The sequence below is a fragment of the Sapajus apella genome, unplaced genomic scaffold, assembly GCF_009761245.1.
Source record: "Sapajus apella isolate SASKATOON/1434 unplaced genomic scaffold, GSC_monkey_1.0 scaffold17, whole genome shotgun sequence".
Lineage (NCBI taxonomy): Eukaryota > Metazoa > Chordata > Mammalia > Primates > Cebidae > Sapajus > Sapajus apella.
In genome coordinates this window covers 12,838,994-12,857,571 of record NW_022436957.1, presented here as the reverse complement: position 1 = coordinate 12,857,571, position 18,578 = coordinate 12,838,994, and the positions used below count along the sequence as shown (strand labels likewise).

The 18,578-nt window shown below is 37.7% G+C and overlaps 1 protein-coding gene across 9 annotated transcripts in view; it reads right to left on the bottom strand.

Annotated features, from left to right (window-relative positions):
- The window catches only part of REPS2 (RALBP1 associated Eps domain containing 2), a 221,826-nt gene that overhangs the window by 58,204 nt on the left and 145,044 nt on the right, over positions 1-18,578 (bottom strand). For 6 of the 9 annotated variants that reach the window (XR_004271124.1, XM_032285998.1, XM_032285999.1 and 3 more), the window contains exon 13: positions 18,417-18,553. The exons of the other annotated variants lie outside the window; for them this stretch is intronic. Coding sequence is in view for 5 of the 6 variants with exons in the window: in XM_032285998.1 (XP_032141889.1) it covers positions 18,417-18,553 (137 nt within the window). In the remaining variant the exon portion in view is untranslated. The remainder of the gene's footprint in view (positions 1-18,416; positions 18,554-18,578) is intronic. 9 annotated transcript variants of the gene reach the window in all.

Below are 18,578 nucleotides of genomic sequence, written 5' to 3'. Positions count from 1 at the left end.
TTACTTTATATTTCTTCAAAAAAAGTGAAACTGACAGAACACCTGAGGTGTCAGAATTTCATAAAAGGAACTCTAGAAAACTATAGAAGTCTGTGGTTGAATCAAGGGTAAGTACATTGACAAGAAACAAGTCGATTATTCACTCCAAGTCAAACAAAAACCTGTACAAGTAAAAAAAAAGTAATTAATTTACTATATGGCTTACATGGCCATAACAACAATAATATAAATACTAAATATTAATCTAATCAAAATTATAACTATACCAGAAGGGTGGAGGAAAAAGATACTGAGGGAGGGAAAATGATGGCAAAAATTGAAGTCAACAAGAATTTTTACAAATATGTTATTTAGAACTATGAAGGAAATACCAAAATAATCAACATTTTAAAACCCTGTAACAGAGTGCATTCTCCTAAGTCTTAGAATTCTATCAATGGCCCTGGAGGAACTTTTCAGACTTCAGTTTGTCCCCTCAGTTCAGCATGCAGCCCTGGACCTTCCCTTCTACCATATCAAAATATCAGCTATGATTATTTACTTTTCCAGCTCTCTTTCCTGAAGTCATTTCCACTGACCCTTAGTCAAGAAAAAGGAAAATTAAGAATACTCATTCATTTCACTTTCCTCTAGATCTAGGGTCTCGATGAGAAGTCTCAAGATTTGCCTACTCACACACACAGCTTCTGTAGGGAAGCAGGCAGAGTTGGAAGTGCACCCACAGCCTCAGGATTTCCCTCAGTTGCCACTCTTTTCAAAAAAAAAAAAAAATAGCATTAGCTCATGCATTTTTCCTTGCTCAGTTGCTGCTGAAAAACCCATACCATATATTTATAATTCTGTAGTCCTTTCTTTTGACGGTGGGAGATATTAATCTAGCTACACTCTATCAATTTTGTCTAATTCATCTTTCTGTCTCCCACAGCACCTAAACACACTGCCTTATGTTTAGTAAGTACTCACACAGTGGTTGAAAATTGGAATTTAATTTAATTTTAAAAATCTTCTCTTACAATATTTTCAGTCCACTCGACTTAAAATTGGATCCAAATATTTTATCCAGTATGCTCTATTTAGTCTAAAGAAAAAACACCTTCATGCAAAGTGAAATTTAAAAAATACTTTGATCACATGGTGGAAGGCATACAAAAAAAAGAAAAAATATTTTAGCTGAATAATCTAGTGTATATTTGCAAAAGATGACAATGTACTTGTTAATAGCAATAGCTGCTTTCCCAGGAGGGAAAAGAAGGCAAGAAGATGGGAGGAGAATGTTGTTCCTACATACTTGAAAAGTTACCATACTTATCAAGCAATTGCAGGTTTATTCATGAAGGATTATAGTTAATAAAGTGGGATACCAGGTATCAGCAAGGGTTTTTCCAGCCAAAAATTTTTATAAGTGTAATCCAAAGGAAAATAATAAATACCCCAATCCTGAAAACCACATTAAAAACTTCAGGAAAAGAAACTGTCATTTAATCCTAAATTCAGAAGACAGACTAATAATTCCCAGTGTTTAAAACCATTTTTTTTTTCTTTTTTTTGAGATGGAGTTTCGCTCTTGTTACCCAGGCTGAAGTGCAATGGTGCGATCTCGGCTCACCGCAACCTCTGCCTCCTGGGTTCAGGCAATTCTCCTGCCTCAGCCTCCTGAGTAGCTGGGATTACAGGCACACGCCACCATGCCCAGCTAATTTTTTTTATTTTTAGTAGAGACGGGGTTTCACTATTTCTTAAGTTTATTGAAAGGCATGCAGATTCTGATACTGATCTTCTGGATCTCTGTTTCCTGATATCTTAATCTAAAACTCTAACCTCTAATAATTTTTATCCTCTTATTTCATTATGCTTAAAAATTTCGAGGCAAAACATTATTCATAAACATTACTATTTACTAATTTCCTTCAGATTTTTACAAAGCCCCTAATCAATAACTAAATGAAAATATATTCCAACTTATTGAGTAGATATAAAGCAGCAGATGTGGCCTTTGAAATCTTCAGGAACAGAAAGCTGATTCTTCAAGGGAGCAAAACTTGGAATAACTTCAGCTGTGGAAAAGGGCTCCCATCCCCTCTAGGAATATTTTATGAAGAAAATAAAAGCATTCAAATACCAAAGAGGGGGGAAACACTCCAGGAATGGAAAATGTTGAAAGGAGCCTCCCAGGGGGACCTATACTCTTAAATATCAATCAAGTAAAGAGCCATATGCAAATCTTTAAGGATTTCATCAGTAAGGACCATTCCTCTTCTTGGCAAGTTCATAAAAATGGCTATTTCTTTGTAATAGAAATTGTTCATTCTTTCTCTCCTTTCTAATCATAAAAGCATGTATGATCTTATACATATCCCTTGATCACCCAGGCATACAGAGTGATGGGCATGTAAGTCATATACACCTATGTATGTAACAAAGAACACCTTGCCAGAAATACCTGCCTCTATCCCCTGATGAACCCTCACATACCACCCCCCAAAATACAAGCTCATTTAATTCTCTATGGAACAGAATACACTTTTTCACCAGTTAAAAGAGATTAACTTACACATGCATTGTAACTGTTCAACAAGTAAAATATTAATGACTGAGTTTAGAAAAGTAGTGAGATCGAATCTGATTCTTTCACTTTACAGATGAGAAAATTAGGACCTGGAGAAATAAAATGGCCTTGCCAAGGACACAAGGCTACTATGGAGCTGTAAGCAGTACCACATTTTGAACCTACAAGGTAGGTAGAACAGAAAAATGCAGATATGGAGGATAAACAGCTAGACAGAGGGTATTCTACACTCAGGGAGTAAGCATGACAGAAGGCCTCAAAGCAAAAAAAATATTGCTACCTCAAGGAGCTCAAAGGATGCGTCTGAATATGCTAAAAACCACAAATGAAGTAAATAAGATACTACACACTATCTAAAAATATGCTATTATAGCAAATATTTAGACTTCTGAGTCGTGGGGTTATCTGTTTGCAGGATTATGTATTACTCCCCTGCATTAAAAAACATTCAATATAGTACTAACATAAAAATAAACATATAGATCAACAGAACAGAATGCAGCATCCAAAAATAAGCCCTTATATTTAACAGACAAGTGATTCTCAACAAAGGTGCCAAGGCAACTGGAAAAGGAGAGTATTTTTGACAAGTAGTACTGGAACAATTGGATATTCATATACGAAGAGATGAATGTAGATCCTTACCTCACACCTCACACAAAAATTAAATCAAAATAGATTCAAGATCTTAATGTAAGAGCTAAAACTATAGAACTTTTAGAAGAAAACAAGAGAAAATCTTCAAGACCCTGGATTAAGCAGACTTCTTAGATATGACAGCAAAAGTACAATCCAAAAAGGAAAAAATTAAACATTACACTTTGTAATGTTAAACTCAAAACTTCCACACTTCAACACATATCATTAAGAAAATGAAAAGACAAGTCACAGGCTGGGGGAAATGTCTGCAAATTATCTATCCAATAAAGGATTTGTATCCAGAATATATAAAGAATTCCAGAATATACAACTCAACAATAAGACAAATGCCAAGTTTTTTTTAATAAGCATGATTTGAGTAGACATCTGATATGGTTTAGCTCTGTGTCCTCACCTAAATCTCATCTTGTAGCTCCCATAATTCCCGCATGTTGTGGGAGGGACCTGGTGGGAGATGACTGAATCATGGGGATGAGTCTTTCCCGTGCTGTTCTTGTGACAGTGAATGGGTCTCATGAGATCTGATGGTTTTAAAAACGGATATTTCCCTGTACAAGCTCTCTTCTCCTGTCTGCTGCCATGTGAGACGTGTCTTTTGCCTTCCGCCATGATTCTGAGGTTTCCCTAGCAACGTGGAACTGTAAGTCCAATTAAACCTTACTATTGTAAATTGCCCGGTTTTGGGTATGTCTTTATCAGCAGCATGAAAATGGATTAATACAACATCTCATCAAATAAAATACAGGAATAACTAATAAGCACATGAAAAGATGCTCAACAGCATTATTCATCGGGAAATACAAATCAAAAGCACAATGAGATATCACTTCACACACACTAGGATGTGGGATAATCAAAAAGATAATAAGTGTGGGTGAGGATATAAAGAAACAGTAACCCTCATACATTTCTGATGTGAATGTAAAATGGCACATATACTTTAGAAAACAATTTGTCCATTTCTTAAAATGTTAAACATAAATTTACCACATACCCAGCAATTCCACTCCTATATATCTAGCTAAGAGAAATGAAAACATATGTTCACGCAGACTTGTATTCAAATATTAATGGCAGCATTATTCATAATAGGCAAAAAGTAGGAACAACTCAAATGTCTGCCAAACTGAAGACTGGATAAACAAAATGTGATATAGCTGTATAAAGGAATATTATTCAGCAATAAAAAGGAATTAAGTACTGATACATGATACAACATGAATGAACCTCAAAAACATCATGCTAAGTAAACAAAGTCAGACACAAAAGACTCCATATTGTAGATTTGATTTATATGAAATGCTCAGAAAGGAAAATCTGCAGAAACACAAAATAGATTAGTGGTTGCCTGGGGCTGGGCATGGAGAGTAACTGTAAACAGGTATGTGGGATATTATTGGGGTGCTGAAAATGATCTAAAACTAGATTATGGTGACAGTTGCACTATTTGGTAAATTGACTACAAATCATTAAATTTTACACTTAACATGGATAAACTTTATAATCTATATGCCTCAATAAAGTATTTTTAAAGCTAAGGGTAGAAAAAAGTATAATTAATAATATAGGGGATGACAGATATGAAACAAGATGGGCCACAGTTGATAATTGAAGCCGGATGTTCAGTATACTATCCGTCTTATATTCTTCCTATATTTAGAGATTTAATACCTTCATTTTTGAAATTAAAACAAGAAAATAGATATATTCCTAACATTTCCAAGTATCTATGAAGGCAAAACTTACTTTCCTATCTTCCTGAAGTACTTCAGAGAAATCTAACATTTTAAACCACATAGAAGGAAACACAGAAAAAAAAAGAGTCCCTTGCAAAAGTTACCATATTCATTCTTTAATACATCCTTTAACTTTAGATATTAATTAGTGTTAGTGCCTGTAGAAAAGTAGTAAGATGTGCCTCCCAAATTAATTTAATGTAGATTGCTTTCTCTGATACCAAATCTGCTGCAATAAAGATTTGAACAAAGATTTCCCATCTTCAAAAGAATCTGATGGAGAAAAAAGCCCTTATATTGCCTGGATCTTAGTCTCCTCATTGGTAATATGTGAGGGTTGGCCAAGATGACATTCAAGTTCTCTTTTAGCATTATCACTTTATGATTCTAAAATTTATCCATGTTTACTAATAACTCCTTTTTCTTGTACCATAGGATACGCAATAAGGGTTAACTAGGTCCTGGTTGGAGACACGGGCAGACTTAAGCAACAAAAATGCATGAGATTAAATCTAGGTCAAAGATGTGTCTCTGGTTTCCTTTCTCATATTACATTTACATAATGCATTCCTCCTAAGAATTTTACTACTAAAATCCTTAGGTTGGTTGAAATTACTAGTTGTGTGTCTGTATATGTTTTAAGGTAAATCAAACTAAAATTTCAAAAAGTAAACATCTTTTTCTCAGGATTAGTTAGTACTCATTCACTAGCAGCTGTTTCCATGACACTTTCATTAGAGCTGAATAATGTGGTGGGGGAGAAAGAGCAAATATAAATGTGTGTTAGGAGAAAGGCAATCTATGAAAAGAGTCTAGCATCTTGGATCTGGCTCTTTTCTACCACTATTGATTGACTGACTGATTGATTGATTGATTGACAGAGTCTCACTCTGTCGTTGCCCAGGCTGGAGTACAGTGGCATGATGTCAGCTCACTGAAATCTCCACCTCCCGGGCTCAAGCCATTCTCCTGCCTCAGCCTCCCGAGTAGTTGGGATTAGAGGCACGCATCAGCACGCCCAGCTAATTTTTTGTATTTTCAGTAGAGACAGGATTTCTTGATGTTGGCCAGGCTGGTTTTGAACTCCTGACCTCAGGTGATCCACCCGTCTTGGCCTCCCAGAGTGCTGAGATTACAGTGCCTAGCTAGTACCACTATTTTTTAAAATGTAACATACAGTTAGACCAACTGCTAAGCCTTAGACATTTCAAAATGACTGTGATGACAACTTCTCCACACCAAAGTTCCTTGCTTATGCCACAACCTTTTGCAATCTGGCTTAACCCTACCACCCTAATGGGACTGTCCTCCTAAGACTTCCCAAGGACACGGTCTACAAACCCCTTCTTCATCAGTCTTCATTTTTCTTGGCCAGTCAGCCAATTTGAATCTTCCAGTCTCTACTTCCTTCCTGTAATACACTCCTCCCCAGGCACTCCAGGCCACAGTACTGTTTCCCTTACTGAGCTAATATAATCACATGACTTTGGGTTCAGTTCCACCAGATATTTGGTGTTTACATAACAGGTACTGAAGAATTTTGAGTAGAAGGTGATCATAGCTGTGTTTGCAGAAAATTAATTCTGTTGCTTTATCAAGGAAAGAACAAAGCAAGCAAGCCAGATTTGAGGCTACTATAGCAGACTCCAGGAAACTAGTAACAAGAGGTAAATCAAGACAGATGTCAAAAAAGAATGAAAAGGTTTTGACTGCAAAGTGATGTCCTTCAAAGTTTAGCTCACCAGCCCTGTGCACCCCCTGCCCACAAATCCATAACTGTGACACTGAGTAGCAGAGTTTGGGGGCATATCCATATTTCTCTTGGAATTCTCCAAAGTGCCAAGTATCCAGTAAACACTCAATAAATGCTAGTTGAATAAGACACTTTTCTGTTCACCATTACTGAAGTCTATTTCAGTTTTCATATGATTGTACAAATTCAGATGCATATAAAGAATTTATTGATGTACTGAGAATTATATTGTCGTATGATCTTCTTCAGCTCACAAGTTTCATAATAGTCACAAACTAAATGTCCAACAATATGAAAATGCTTAAATAAACCACAGTCCCAAATAATAAAGGTAGAAAAAATAAAACAGAATATTGCCATTTTACAACAATCAATAAAATAATGGATCTAAGCAGTAGTTTGCTGGAAAAAGCTCATGCCAGCTTGTAAGAGCCAACTGTGTGCATCTGTTCACAACTCCACATTCAGTAACCCATCAGTAGGAATGAAATTAGCCATGGCAGGAGCGTTTACACCATAAAAATTGGCAAATGGCCAGTTGTTAAACACTTACTGACACACTACTGGATGTAGGCAATGATGATCGATAGCTGATAAAACCATTATTTGACATGTCACTGGAGTCTTTGTCCTAACACATGGATCAGGCTAATACAATGTAAGCCCACTAATCAATCAAACATCACAAAAATAAAGGCATTAGACACTAGAGATCTCTTAATATGGTACAGTAAGAAGTACACAGCATCTCTAGGAAGTATTCTTGTCAAAAATCTAAACTAATTCTAATCAAGCCTAGACCTACCTATCACTTTATAGGAAATACAGGAGGTGGAAGAAAATCAGCAAAATACAGAATGTGAAATAGTCTACAGGGTAGATGATTTTTTTTATTGCATTTTAGGTTTGGGGGTACATGTGAAGAACATGCAAGATTGTTGCATAGGTACACACATGGCAGTGACTTGCTGCCTTCCTCCCCTTCACCTATATCTGGCATTTCTCCCCATGCTATGTCTCCCTACCTCCCCACCCCCCATCCCTCCCCCATTTCCCCTCAATAGATTTTTTATGAATTAATGAATAAAGGAAAAACAGAAAAAAAAGATTGAGAGAAGAACCTATCAGTTAAGGGACTTAACTATGCCAAAACAAGTGCAATGTGCATGTACCCCTTGTCTGAATTCTGATTGGAAACTAGTATAAAAAGACATACTTGAGATAATTCAGAAAATATGAACACTGGCCAAATATTAAATGATATTAAAGAATTATTGTTAATTTTCTTATGTATAACAAAGGTATTGTGCTCAAGTATTTTTAAGACCTTATCTGCTAGAGAGATACAGAAAAAGTTTATATATAAAATTATATAATATTTTGGTTTGCTTCAGAATAATATGGGGATGGAGGTTCTCAACTTTTGCATAAATTTGAAATTTTTCATAATATAGTTTTTAATACAGTAGGCAGCATACAGACTATATATAAAAGAAATACAAAATTATAAAAGAAGTACAAAAGTAGTGACATGGATATCTCCAAGAAATAATGTATTTTAAAAAGGCATGAAGAAAACATACATAATGTAATGAAAATTATTTTAAAGACAAAAAAAATGAAACTGATCTCATAGGTATGCAAAAACATTCATAAATGTGCTAGAAAATGTCAGAAGGAGGCATTCCTTCCAGGGACACTGGGCTCGAAGGAAATGAGTTCAAGGTATGTATCTATAATGTTTAAATTTTATACACAAGAAGGTAATTGCCTATTACTTAAGTAAGTTTTATAAACATTTTTTTAAATAAAGATCATAGAATACAGTAACACTTCCCACTCCATCCTCCAGGGATTCTAGCCCTATTCCTTGCCACTCCCCTGACATCCTCATTAAAGCACCTCAGTCCACCGAGAATAGCTATAAAATTGGAAGAGGGGAATAAGGAATGCACTCTGTCCAAAAGCGGGACTGGCTGCACCTTCACCTTGGCAAGCCTCTGTAAACCTTCTCCAGGATTTTATCTTCTATAGGCACAAACAATTGCACTGTGCTATTACAGAAACTTTCCTATAAGTTACTAGAAAAGGAAAACAAAACAAAACAAACTTAAAAACACTATAAATAGAGAAAAGAATAGGAAAAGCAAAAGGCAGCCAAGGCCAAATAGCTCACTACAACCACACTTCCAAATATTGAAACTGGTATATATATAGATATTTATGTTGCATAATGGCACAGAGAGGACTGGAAATACCTGGACTGGATTCTTACCTCCAAAAATGTTCATCTAGCCTAGCAGCCCAAATATATGTCTCCATGTTTATAAACTTCTAAACTTCAGATCTGATGCTAAGGGGACACAGTACTGTAGTCAACCCCTTTTATTTCTCAACTACTGAAAAGCTCAAAGGGACACCTTAGAGCTCTATCAATATGAATGCTGAGTTTGCTACCTTTAAGGACAGATCCCTACCACAAACAAGATGAGGCCTGAAAGCAAGGATCTAGGTCCAGAAAGTTAGAAGGCACTCTTTGGCCCTTCAAATACAAACAGCTGTAGTGGTGGTAAGCTGCCCAAGTTTGAAAATAAGTCCTGGTCCTTAGCTGGCTGGTGAAGCTGCAGGAGGCCTGTGGCCAAAGGAATAATAGCATCATGTCTTCTGCTGTGTCCTAAGAACTCAACCTCCAGCACAGGTAGTTGAACAGACACATCTACTAAATATCTGACCAAGTAGATGAGTTGGGAGGGGAAGGCGGGATAGAGAGAAGAGAAATGCTGCCTCTTGTCAAGGTTGCACAGTGTGGGCTCCAGCATCAGATTGCAAAGTTTAAACCCTAGCTCTAACAGCTACTAGGCACCATGACCTTGGGCAAACTAACTTCTGTACCTCAGTCTCTGCATCAGTAAAATGGTGATAAAACAGCACTTACCTCATAGGGTTATTGTGAAGATTGGAGATAATACACATAAAGTGCTTTAAACATGTCCCTTACACAAAGTAACACTCAAATTCATATCACTCATGATCACTATTACATCTAGTCAGTGTTAGATGTGAATGTAGCAGAAAGCCCAGAAGCAACTCTTGCAAATAGGAAAACTTGACTTCGCACAGAGTGGACATTTCATAAGTAAAGCATATGCTACTTGATAAAAGGAACTAGATAAACTGTTTTCACATGAGAGGGGAAAAAAACATAAAACAGGATGCAAGCATTCAATAATGACCCTTTTTATGTTTTCCAAACACTAAAAGGCATTTCCTCCTTAATTTGTGGGTAGTGCAGGATTAGTTAAGCAGTTAGAAGTCCAACAATGAATACATTCCCTATCTCATTACCTAAGTTAATGATGTGTCCAGACAACTAATAAACAAATTCAATAAGGTCACAAGATACAAGATGTTTATACAAAAACCAACTGTATTTCTATATACTAGCAATGAAAACTGTGAAAATGAAAAAAATGTTTAAAGACCATTTAGAATTGCACCAAAAAAAAAATAAAACTTTTAGGAATACATTTAACAAAAGAAGTGCAAGACTTATATACTGAAACATTGTTGAAAGACACTGAAAGATCTAAATAAATGGAAAAACATCCTGTGTTCATGCATTGGATAACTTAATGTTATTAAAACAGCAATGCTAACCAAACCAATACACAAATTCAATGCAAGCCCTACCAAAATCCCAGCTGACTTTTTGGTTTCTGCAGAAATTGACAAGATGATCTTGAAAAGGAATAAAATAGGAAGACTCACGCTTCCCAGTTTCAAAATTTACTACAAATCTACAATTATCAAGACACTGTGGTACTGGCATAACGACAGACCTATAGACCAATGGAACAGAACTGAGAGTCCAGAAAAAAACTCTTGTTTATGGTCAATTGATTTTCAACAAAGGTGCCAGGAAAATTAAATGGAGAATTAACAGTCTTTTCAACAAATGGTACTGGGACAACTCTACACACAGAAAAACAAATTTGGACTCCTATCTCATACCATATAAAAAAAAAATAACTCAAAACAGAGCAAAGACCTAAATGTAAAACCTAAAACTATAAGACTCTTAGAAGAAAAGAGGAGTGTTTGTGACCTTGAGTTAAGCAATCATTTCTTAGATTTGACAGCAAAAGCACAAGCAACAACAACAAAAATACACAAATTAGACCTCATCAAAATTAAAAAGTTTTATAATTCAAAGGACACCATCAAAAAGATGAAAGGATAACACACTGAATGAAGGAAAATATTTGTAAATCAAATATCTGTAAAGGAACTTTTATGCAGAATATATAAAAAACATTTACAAATCAACAATAAAGAGACAACCCAATTTTTAAATGAGCAAAGATTCTGAAAAGACATTTCTCCAAAGACAATATAAATAAAACCAGGAAGTGCATGAAAAGATGTATAACATCATTAGCCATTAGAAAATGCAAATCAAAATCACAATACCATTTCATGCCCACTAGGATGACTAAAATAAAAAAGGCAATTACAAGTATTTTGAGGATGTGAAGAAACACAATTGGAATCTTCATACATCACTAATGAAATAAATTGGTATGGCTGCTTTGGAAAATAGTTCAGTAGATCTTAAAAATGTTCAACATAGAGTTACCATATGAACCAGGAATTCCACTCTTACATATATACTTAAGAGAAAGAGGCTGGGCATGGTGGCTCACACCTGTAATCCCAGCACTTTGGGAGGCTGAGGCGGGTGGATCACGAGGTCAAGAGATCAAGACCATACTGGCCAACATGGTGAAACCCTGTCTCTACTAAAAATACAAAAATTAGCTGGGTGTGGTGGCGTGCGCCTGTAGTCCCAGCTACCTAGAAGGCTAAGGCAGGAGAATTGCTTGAACCCGAGAGGCAGAGGTTGTAGTGAGCCGAGATCACGCCACTGCACTCCAGCCTGGCACCTGGCAACAGAGCGAGACTCTGTCTCAAAAAAAAAAAAAAGAAAGAAAGAAAAGAGAAAGAAAAAGAAAAACATGTTTACACAAAAACTTGTACATGAATGTCCATAGCAGAATTATTCATAATAGTCGAAAAGTGGAAACAACCCAAATATCCAAAATGTGGTTTATCCATACAATGAAAGATTATTCAGCTATGAAAGAAATGAAGTATATCGATTCACGGTACAGCATGGATGAACCTCGAGAACATTATGCTAAGTGAAAGAAGCCAGACACAAAAGACCACATATTATACAATTCCATTAATACAGAATTCCGGAATGGGCAAATCCATAGAAACAGAAAGTAAATTGGTGGTTGCCAAGGGATCGGGGAAGAAAAGGGGGGAATGGGAATAACTGCTAATAGGTATGGAGTTTCTTTTTGCGACAATGAAAATATTCTGAAATTGCATAGTGCTGATGGTTATATAACACTATGGATATATTAAATATCACTGAATTGTGCACTTTAAAAAGGTGAATTTTATATTATATAGACTACATCTCAATAAAGCTTTCATTTAAAAAAAAAAAAAAAAAACTGCCCAGACTGCCAAATTGAACCCTTGGCTAGCTGTGTACTATGGATCCAAAAGTTTGAGGTGGTGGGCAGGAATCCCATAGTCCTACTAGATTTTAAAAGGAACAAGTAGCTCTCACAGGAAAAATACAATAAGGAAATATATAAGATCATAGCTGCTTGTGTGGCCAGATTCATCTTTTAGAGAACCTGAAAGGTAAGTTTGATATTAGGAACATCTCTTACTCCCAAGGAGTTTATCTACTTCTTAAGTTACAGAAACAAATATTCATTTGTAGAAAACCCAGGAAAGACTTCTCAATTCACCACTGGATAAACATAGCCACTTCCAAGTTAAGACAGAGCCCTTACCATGACGTTTTACCCAACTATACATCTCACAGTGTAAGCTTTCGGAGGTCCTCCAGAACTTACTCCTCAGTGTTGGAAGGGCACTGAAATGGAACCTGAAGAACACATCACAGTTTTAAAAAGTGCTCGGAACACTTCTGTCATTTCAGCTGCATTCCAGGAGGTGGTAGCAGATGATCATAAAGATACCCTGAATACAGAATTGCACGGAAGTTTGAGATAGGTAAACTCAGGCAGGAAAGACATCTCTGGTACTCTCAGATACCATCATTGCAGCTGAAGAGTGAAAAGCAAATTTTTTATAATAGGTGTCATTTGTACATGAGCCAAAATTAAAAAGATACAAATAGACATTCAACAGAAAGTAAGCTTGTTTCCCAGTCCTGTCCTCAGTCATAGTTTCCCTTCCCCAGACGCAACCATCATTACCAGTTTCTTTAGCATCGTCCTGAAATTGTCTACACGTTTACAAACATATACATTCTGCACCATGCTTTTGTCACTTAATTTATCTGAGATAGCTCTCCATATAGTATACATACTTGTTCTTTTTAACAGCTTCATATAATTCCATAGGATGAATGTACTATAGTTTCTTAAACATGGAATAAGCTGTTATTATCATTATATCTAAAGCTGACTTGGGAAATTAGCTACCTATGGACAGACACTAGCCCCAGATGTGTTCTTTTCAGTCATCACAATGGTCTTAATGTGTGGATCTCAATGTATCTGGCCATAGGGAGTGTGGTTAAAAAGGAAAAAAAAAAAGCTGACCGTCAACATCCCCTCTCTTTTTCTTTTTTTCTTTTTCTTTTTTTTTTTTTTTTTTTTTTAACAGTAGGAAGGGTATTACTGGGAAGTGGCTGCCTTACCAAGAACTACATTTCCCAGCTACCTGGCAACTAGGTCTATCCATGGGCCTAGGCCTCCCCAGCTAGATTTGAGAGGAAATCATGAAAGTACCTGGTCTGAAACTTGAAAAGAATGGCCATGTCTCCTCCACACCATCTCTGCCCCCACTTCTACCAGGCGGATGCTCAATGACTGGAACAAGGCAGAGCTAAGGCTTTTTACTGTCACCATGGAAACCTCAGGCATGGCTTTGGAGGAGGCAGGTCTGAATCAAGAGTGGATGAGAGGGGTAGTTCTCACTGATTCCGTGGACAGAAGAAACTCTTTTTATGAAAAAAAAAATCACCTCATGAAAATAACTGTTTCATTGAGGAAAAGGAGGTTAGATACTGGCTTAGTGTGATTTTTCTTACAGGAATCTCAGTAATAAAAGATGCTTCATAGCTATAAATACAGAGCTATAAAATCCAAACATCACTTAGCAAATTCTGGGTCTTAATGCCTCTAGGTTTTGCATACTTGCATTATCACTGACTTAGACTTTCTTGCACATTTTTACTATCTGTTAAACACAGTAGCTGTGTGGGACTGTAAGGGGATGGCTCCAAGAACTGGGTCAGCTATAACAAACGGTGATCTCCCTGTTACACACAGTGATCATAGTGTATCCACTTCTCCTTATGAAAACACATGTCTCAGTTTTAATGCCAGTACCTAGAGCCCCAGGATCATCTAGGCTACTATAAATCACACATTCACACTCTCTTTACAGATACTAAAGCTGAAGGCAACTGTTCTATATTTCCAAAGTTGGCCTTGTTCATTTTTATAGATTTACATTCTAAATCAGCCCATTGTTCTTTTTCCCCATATCATGTTACCTATTTTCATAAATGTAAAGGCATTAATGCCACCTACTCCTAAGCTATTCCTTTAAATGCTACTTGAATCATACAACAAGAGTCTGTGGATTTTCCTTCCTTTGGTTCTATAATTTTTTATTCTATTTACTGCTTCTTCCTTTGGATAAACATCATCACTCCTATATAACAACCATCCCATCTTTCTCTTCATTTTTCTCTTTTATTTTTCTTTCCATCTTCTCTCCATCCTATTTCCTTTCCACACCATCACTCCACTTTGAACCACTCTGTCTCAGCACCTTAGCTTTAATCACTCTGCTTTTCATAATCCTGTGAGTCCCATTTTATTAAACAAGGGCCTCATTTCATCTTTCCCTTTCAACTCAAGTCCATATCTTGCTTCATCTCACATTATTTTCCCCACTTTTCTTTACCTTTCCTATTCTTCTATTGTCATAAACAGGGTGCCCTGGCAGTCTGTCTTTAGTGATAAAGTTGGCAGAAGGAGGGGACATGGAGGCAGGTGGCTGGAGGGACAAGGACCAGCAGAGCAGCAGGTGAGGTAGGCTTCCCTGTGGCCACCCTCACTTTCCCAAGTGCCTGACAGAAGGGTGGTCCAGAACTTCTTAGGCAAAATGAAGAAGAAACAAGTGGTCCCCATGGCTAGGCAAAGAGAGATGTAGCAGCAAAAGCTGGCCAAGCCTTCTGAGAAGGCAAATCATAAGAGAAGAAATATTCACAGCCAATAACAATACAAAAAGATGCTCAGCCTCACTAGGAATCAGGGACATGAAACTGTTTGCCTATTATATAAGTAATGATTAAAAAGACAAAACATTAAGCAGTGTTGGTGAGATTGTGAGGAAACACTTTCCGACAGTGTTAATGATGGAGTAAGTTGACAGGTTTTCCACCTCACGCTTTGGCAATATACAGCTACGCTTTAAACATCTACAACTTTTGACCCTGCAACTCCAACCAACAGGATTTAACCTAAGAAAATAATTAGATGATGAAACAAAGATATGGACATGCAATCATTAATAATCTCTCCCTTGTTTATATCATAAGAGCAAGGTGGTGGTATGGAGGAGCTTGGCAAGGGGAGGCTGAGGGGAGGCTCATGCCTGTGGAGGAGTGAGGGGGGAGAAGGACAAAAAGAGAAACAGAGGGTGGGAGAGGAGATAGACAGAGGGGCATAAAGAGGACACAGGGGGCAGGGTGGAGAGAGGGAGAGGTTTCTTTGCAAGGGTGAGAAAGGAATAGGTCATGGGGTAGTGGGTGAGCTTGAGAGGAAAGTATGGGGAAGAGAAAAGGCAGAGAGGAGGAGAGAAAGATCTCTCCATCAAAGCACAGTCAACTATGGTATATCCATATCAAGCAGACCTTAAAGGGAATGGTGCAATCCTCTATATGAAATAGGAAGATGGTTAATTGGAAAGATCAACACACAGGACAGCAAGCCTAGTATGATCCCATTTATCTAAAGTGATACATAAAGATAAGTGCAGCAAAGGGATAGCTACATGTATGCATGATTCTCAGTGAGTTGACTTTTCTGGTAGGTTTAGGCTCTATTTCATGAATTTCTATTTTGTCAGCATTTCAATAATTAATTTCTAGCAATATGCAAAACATTAAAATTCTATATAATTTAGACAGACCCTTAGTTTCCCGTGAGAATTAACCAACATGAAAATAAAGTGGATGTAATTATACCACCTGCTTTTCATACTGCAGAAATGTTCTATTCTTCATGTGATAAACTTAAACTGCTCATTAAAATTTCATTTGTATAATTTTGTACTGAAAAGACAATGGGATTAGGCTATTGAACACAGACATCACCTGCCTAGCTATTCTTTGTCTAAATCTTAGATTTACCAGGCTCTACCACAAGGGACCTCATCAGGGCATTATCAAACCAAATACTTTTCATCTTGAAGTCACATTGACACGGAGATATTAAAGAAAGCTGTCTCAATTCAGGTTTCCCCTAAAGAAGCCCCTGACATAGGGTCTTTGGAACAGGTATATGATTCAAGTAAGGGGAAAGTGAGATGGGGCAGGAGGAGGCAAGACAAGAAAAAGTACATTAATGAATGGGGTTAATACAGCAGGTAACTGGGGTTCAGTCCTTTCACAGGCCTTCTGAGAAACTGGGTAGGAAGAATCACAGAATTGTCCACTAGGTGTCAAGGAAGTCGGGGTGTTATCCTCATTGGTGGAGCCTTGCCATTTCAGGCATTAAATTCTTGATACTTGCAGGTCACGGGAATTTTGGCCTTAGACGCTTACTAAGGCCGGTGGGCCAAATACAGTACTACAGGTTGAGTATCCCTAATCCCAAAAATCCAAAATCTCAAATGCTCTAAAATACTAAACTTTTTTAGTGATAACATGACACTCAAAGGAAATGCTCATTGAAGCATTTCAGATTTTTTTATTATCTGCCCAACTGATAAGCATATAATGCAAATATTCCAAAATCCAAAAAATATCCAAAGCCTGAGACACTTCTGATCCCAAGCATTTTGGATAAGGAATGCCCAACCTGTATTTGGATTATATTTATTATCTCACCAAAACCTTAAAACTCCATGGAGTATTGGCTCTACTGTACAGATTAGGAATCTGAGATGCACAAACATTAAGCCACGTGCTGAAAATCAAACAGTAAATAAGCAGCTGAAATGAGCTCCAAATCCAGTTCTGTCTCATCCACTATGTGATGTAATGTCATAAAGCATGTCAATTCTCCAGTACAGCTGGCATCTCCTTACTGGGTCACACAACCTGAAGGAGACATGTGAGCATTTCCAGCCTCCCTCCTTGCAAGGGAAAGGTAGTGAGATAGCTGCCCAGATTGTTTTAATCCTCTTGCATCCATAGGAAAATCTTCCAGTTCATAATACCCCAGCCATGTGAAATTTTTATAGCATCATCACCTGTGGTTACTCCCACCCTAAATACCAGTCACTATGAAATTTATGTCAGAATTCAGATCAAAGTATGAGAGGAAATTCAAAGCAAATTTTTGTCTGATGAACTCATGGCAGAGAATTATATTTGATAGAGAGTTCCAGATTCTAGTATATTAAAAACAATCTATAACTTTACTGTGAGGAGAGGACTTTATTAAAACAAATAAAACATGCTGAGCTCTGCCCAGACACACAGGTCACGCTAATGTGGGAGCCAAGAAAGTCTTTTCTTGCTTTAGTAGAAAAGATAATAATTTGCGAATCACTAGCATCTGAGGCTGGCCTGATTTAAAATGCACATAGATAGAGAAAAAGTTCCAGGAAATCATTGTATTTATAGCTTGCCTGCATGAGTCAGTGTAAAGGCCCTTGCTGCTCCCAAAATAACACTTGGGACAGCACTGTATCCTATCACCTTCACTAAAGCAAAGGCATGTCTCTCATCTTCTATTCCTTAGGTTCCCTGGGAGTTTATCTCCTACTTCACAGGAAACCAGGGGAGCAGACAGGGCCCCTCTGTCCTCCCCCACCTCCAGCCCAGCTACACAGCTGCTGGCTCAAGAGCATCCCATCCCCAGAAGCCCAGAGCAGCCCACCTAAAGGGTCCCTCGCCCTAGGACCCTCCACCAACTACCCAACCATCAGTCAGAATCAGAGCCCCCTCAGCATTAAATCTTACAGGACACAAGATCTTCTCCATAAGTGTAAAGTGCAGGAGAAGGCTCTGGCTAGGCCTCAGTCTCCAAGATCTTTCATAGAAGAATGAGCGTCTGAGGAAACGACAGTGATCCATCTTGTTCAGAAATTACCAGTGATGCAGAGAATAAGACCCCAGCCACATACTCAGCAGACTGCATGGGGGTGAAGCGTTTTTATTCTCTTGGTAGAGAATTTCCCAATTCTTGATCCATAACAAGTGTGGGCAAGGCTCCAGACACATGAGCTATACATGTGTCTAGAATTGCTTTCCCTCCCAAGAACACCATAGCCACATGAAGACCTTCACGGGATGCGAAACTGCCAGGTCAGCCCTTTCTCCAGGCTCACAGAGGCCTCTCTGGCAGACACCCATGCACTGGCTCCAACAGGAAATGGAAGGGGTCAATGGCAAGGGGCACTTCACCTGGCACACTGGGCTGGAAGACTTTATTCAGATCCAAGGAGGAGGCTCTGGAATGGGTTTTCTGTGGCCGGGGTGGCGGGGTGGGGGGGTCCTCGCCCCTTTTCATGGCCTCTTCTATGGAGGTGCTAGAGTAAGATCTGTAGCAAAATAAGGGAAGGTCAG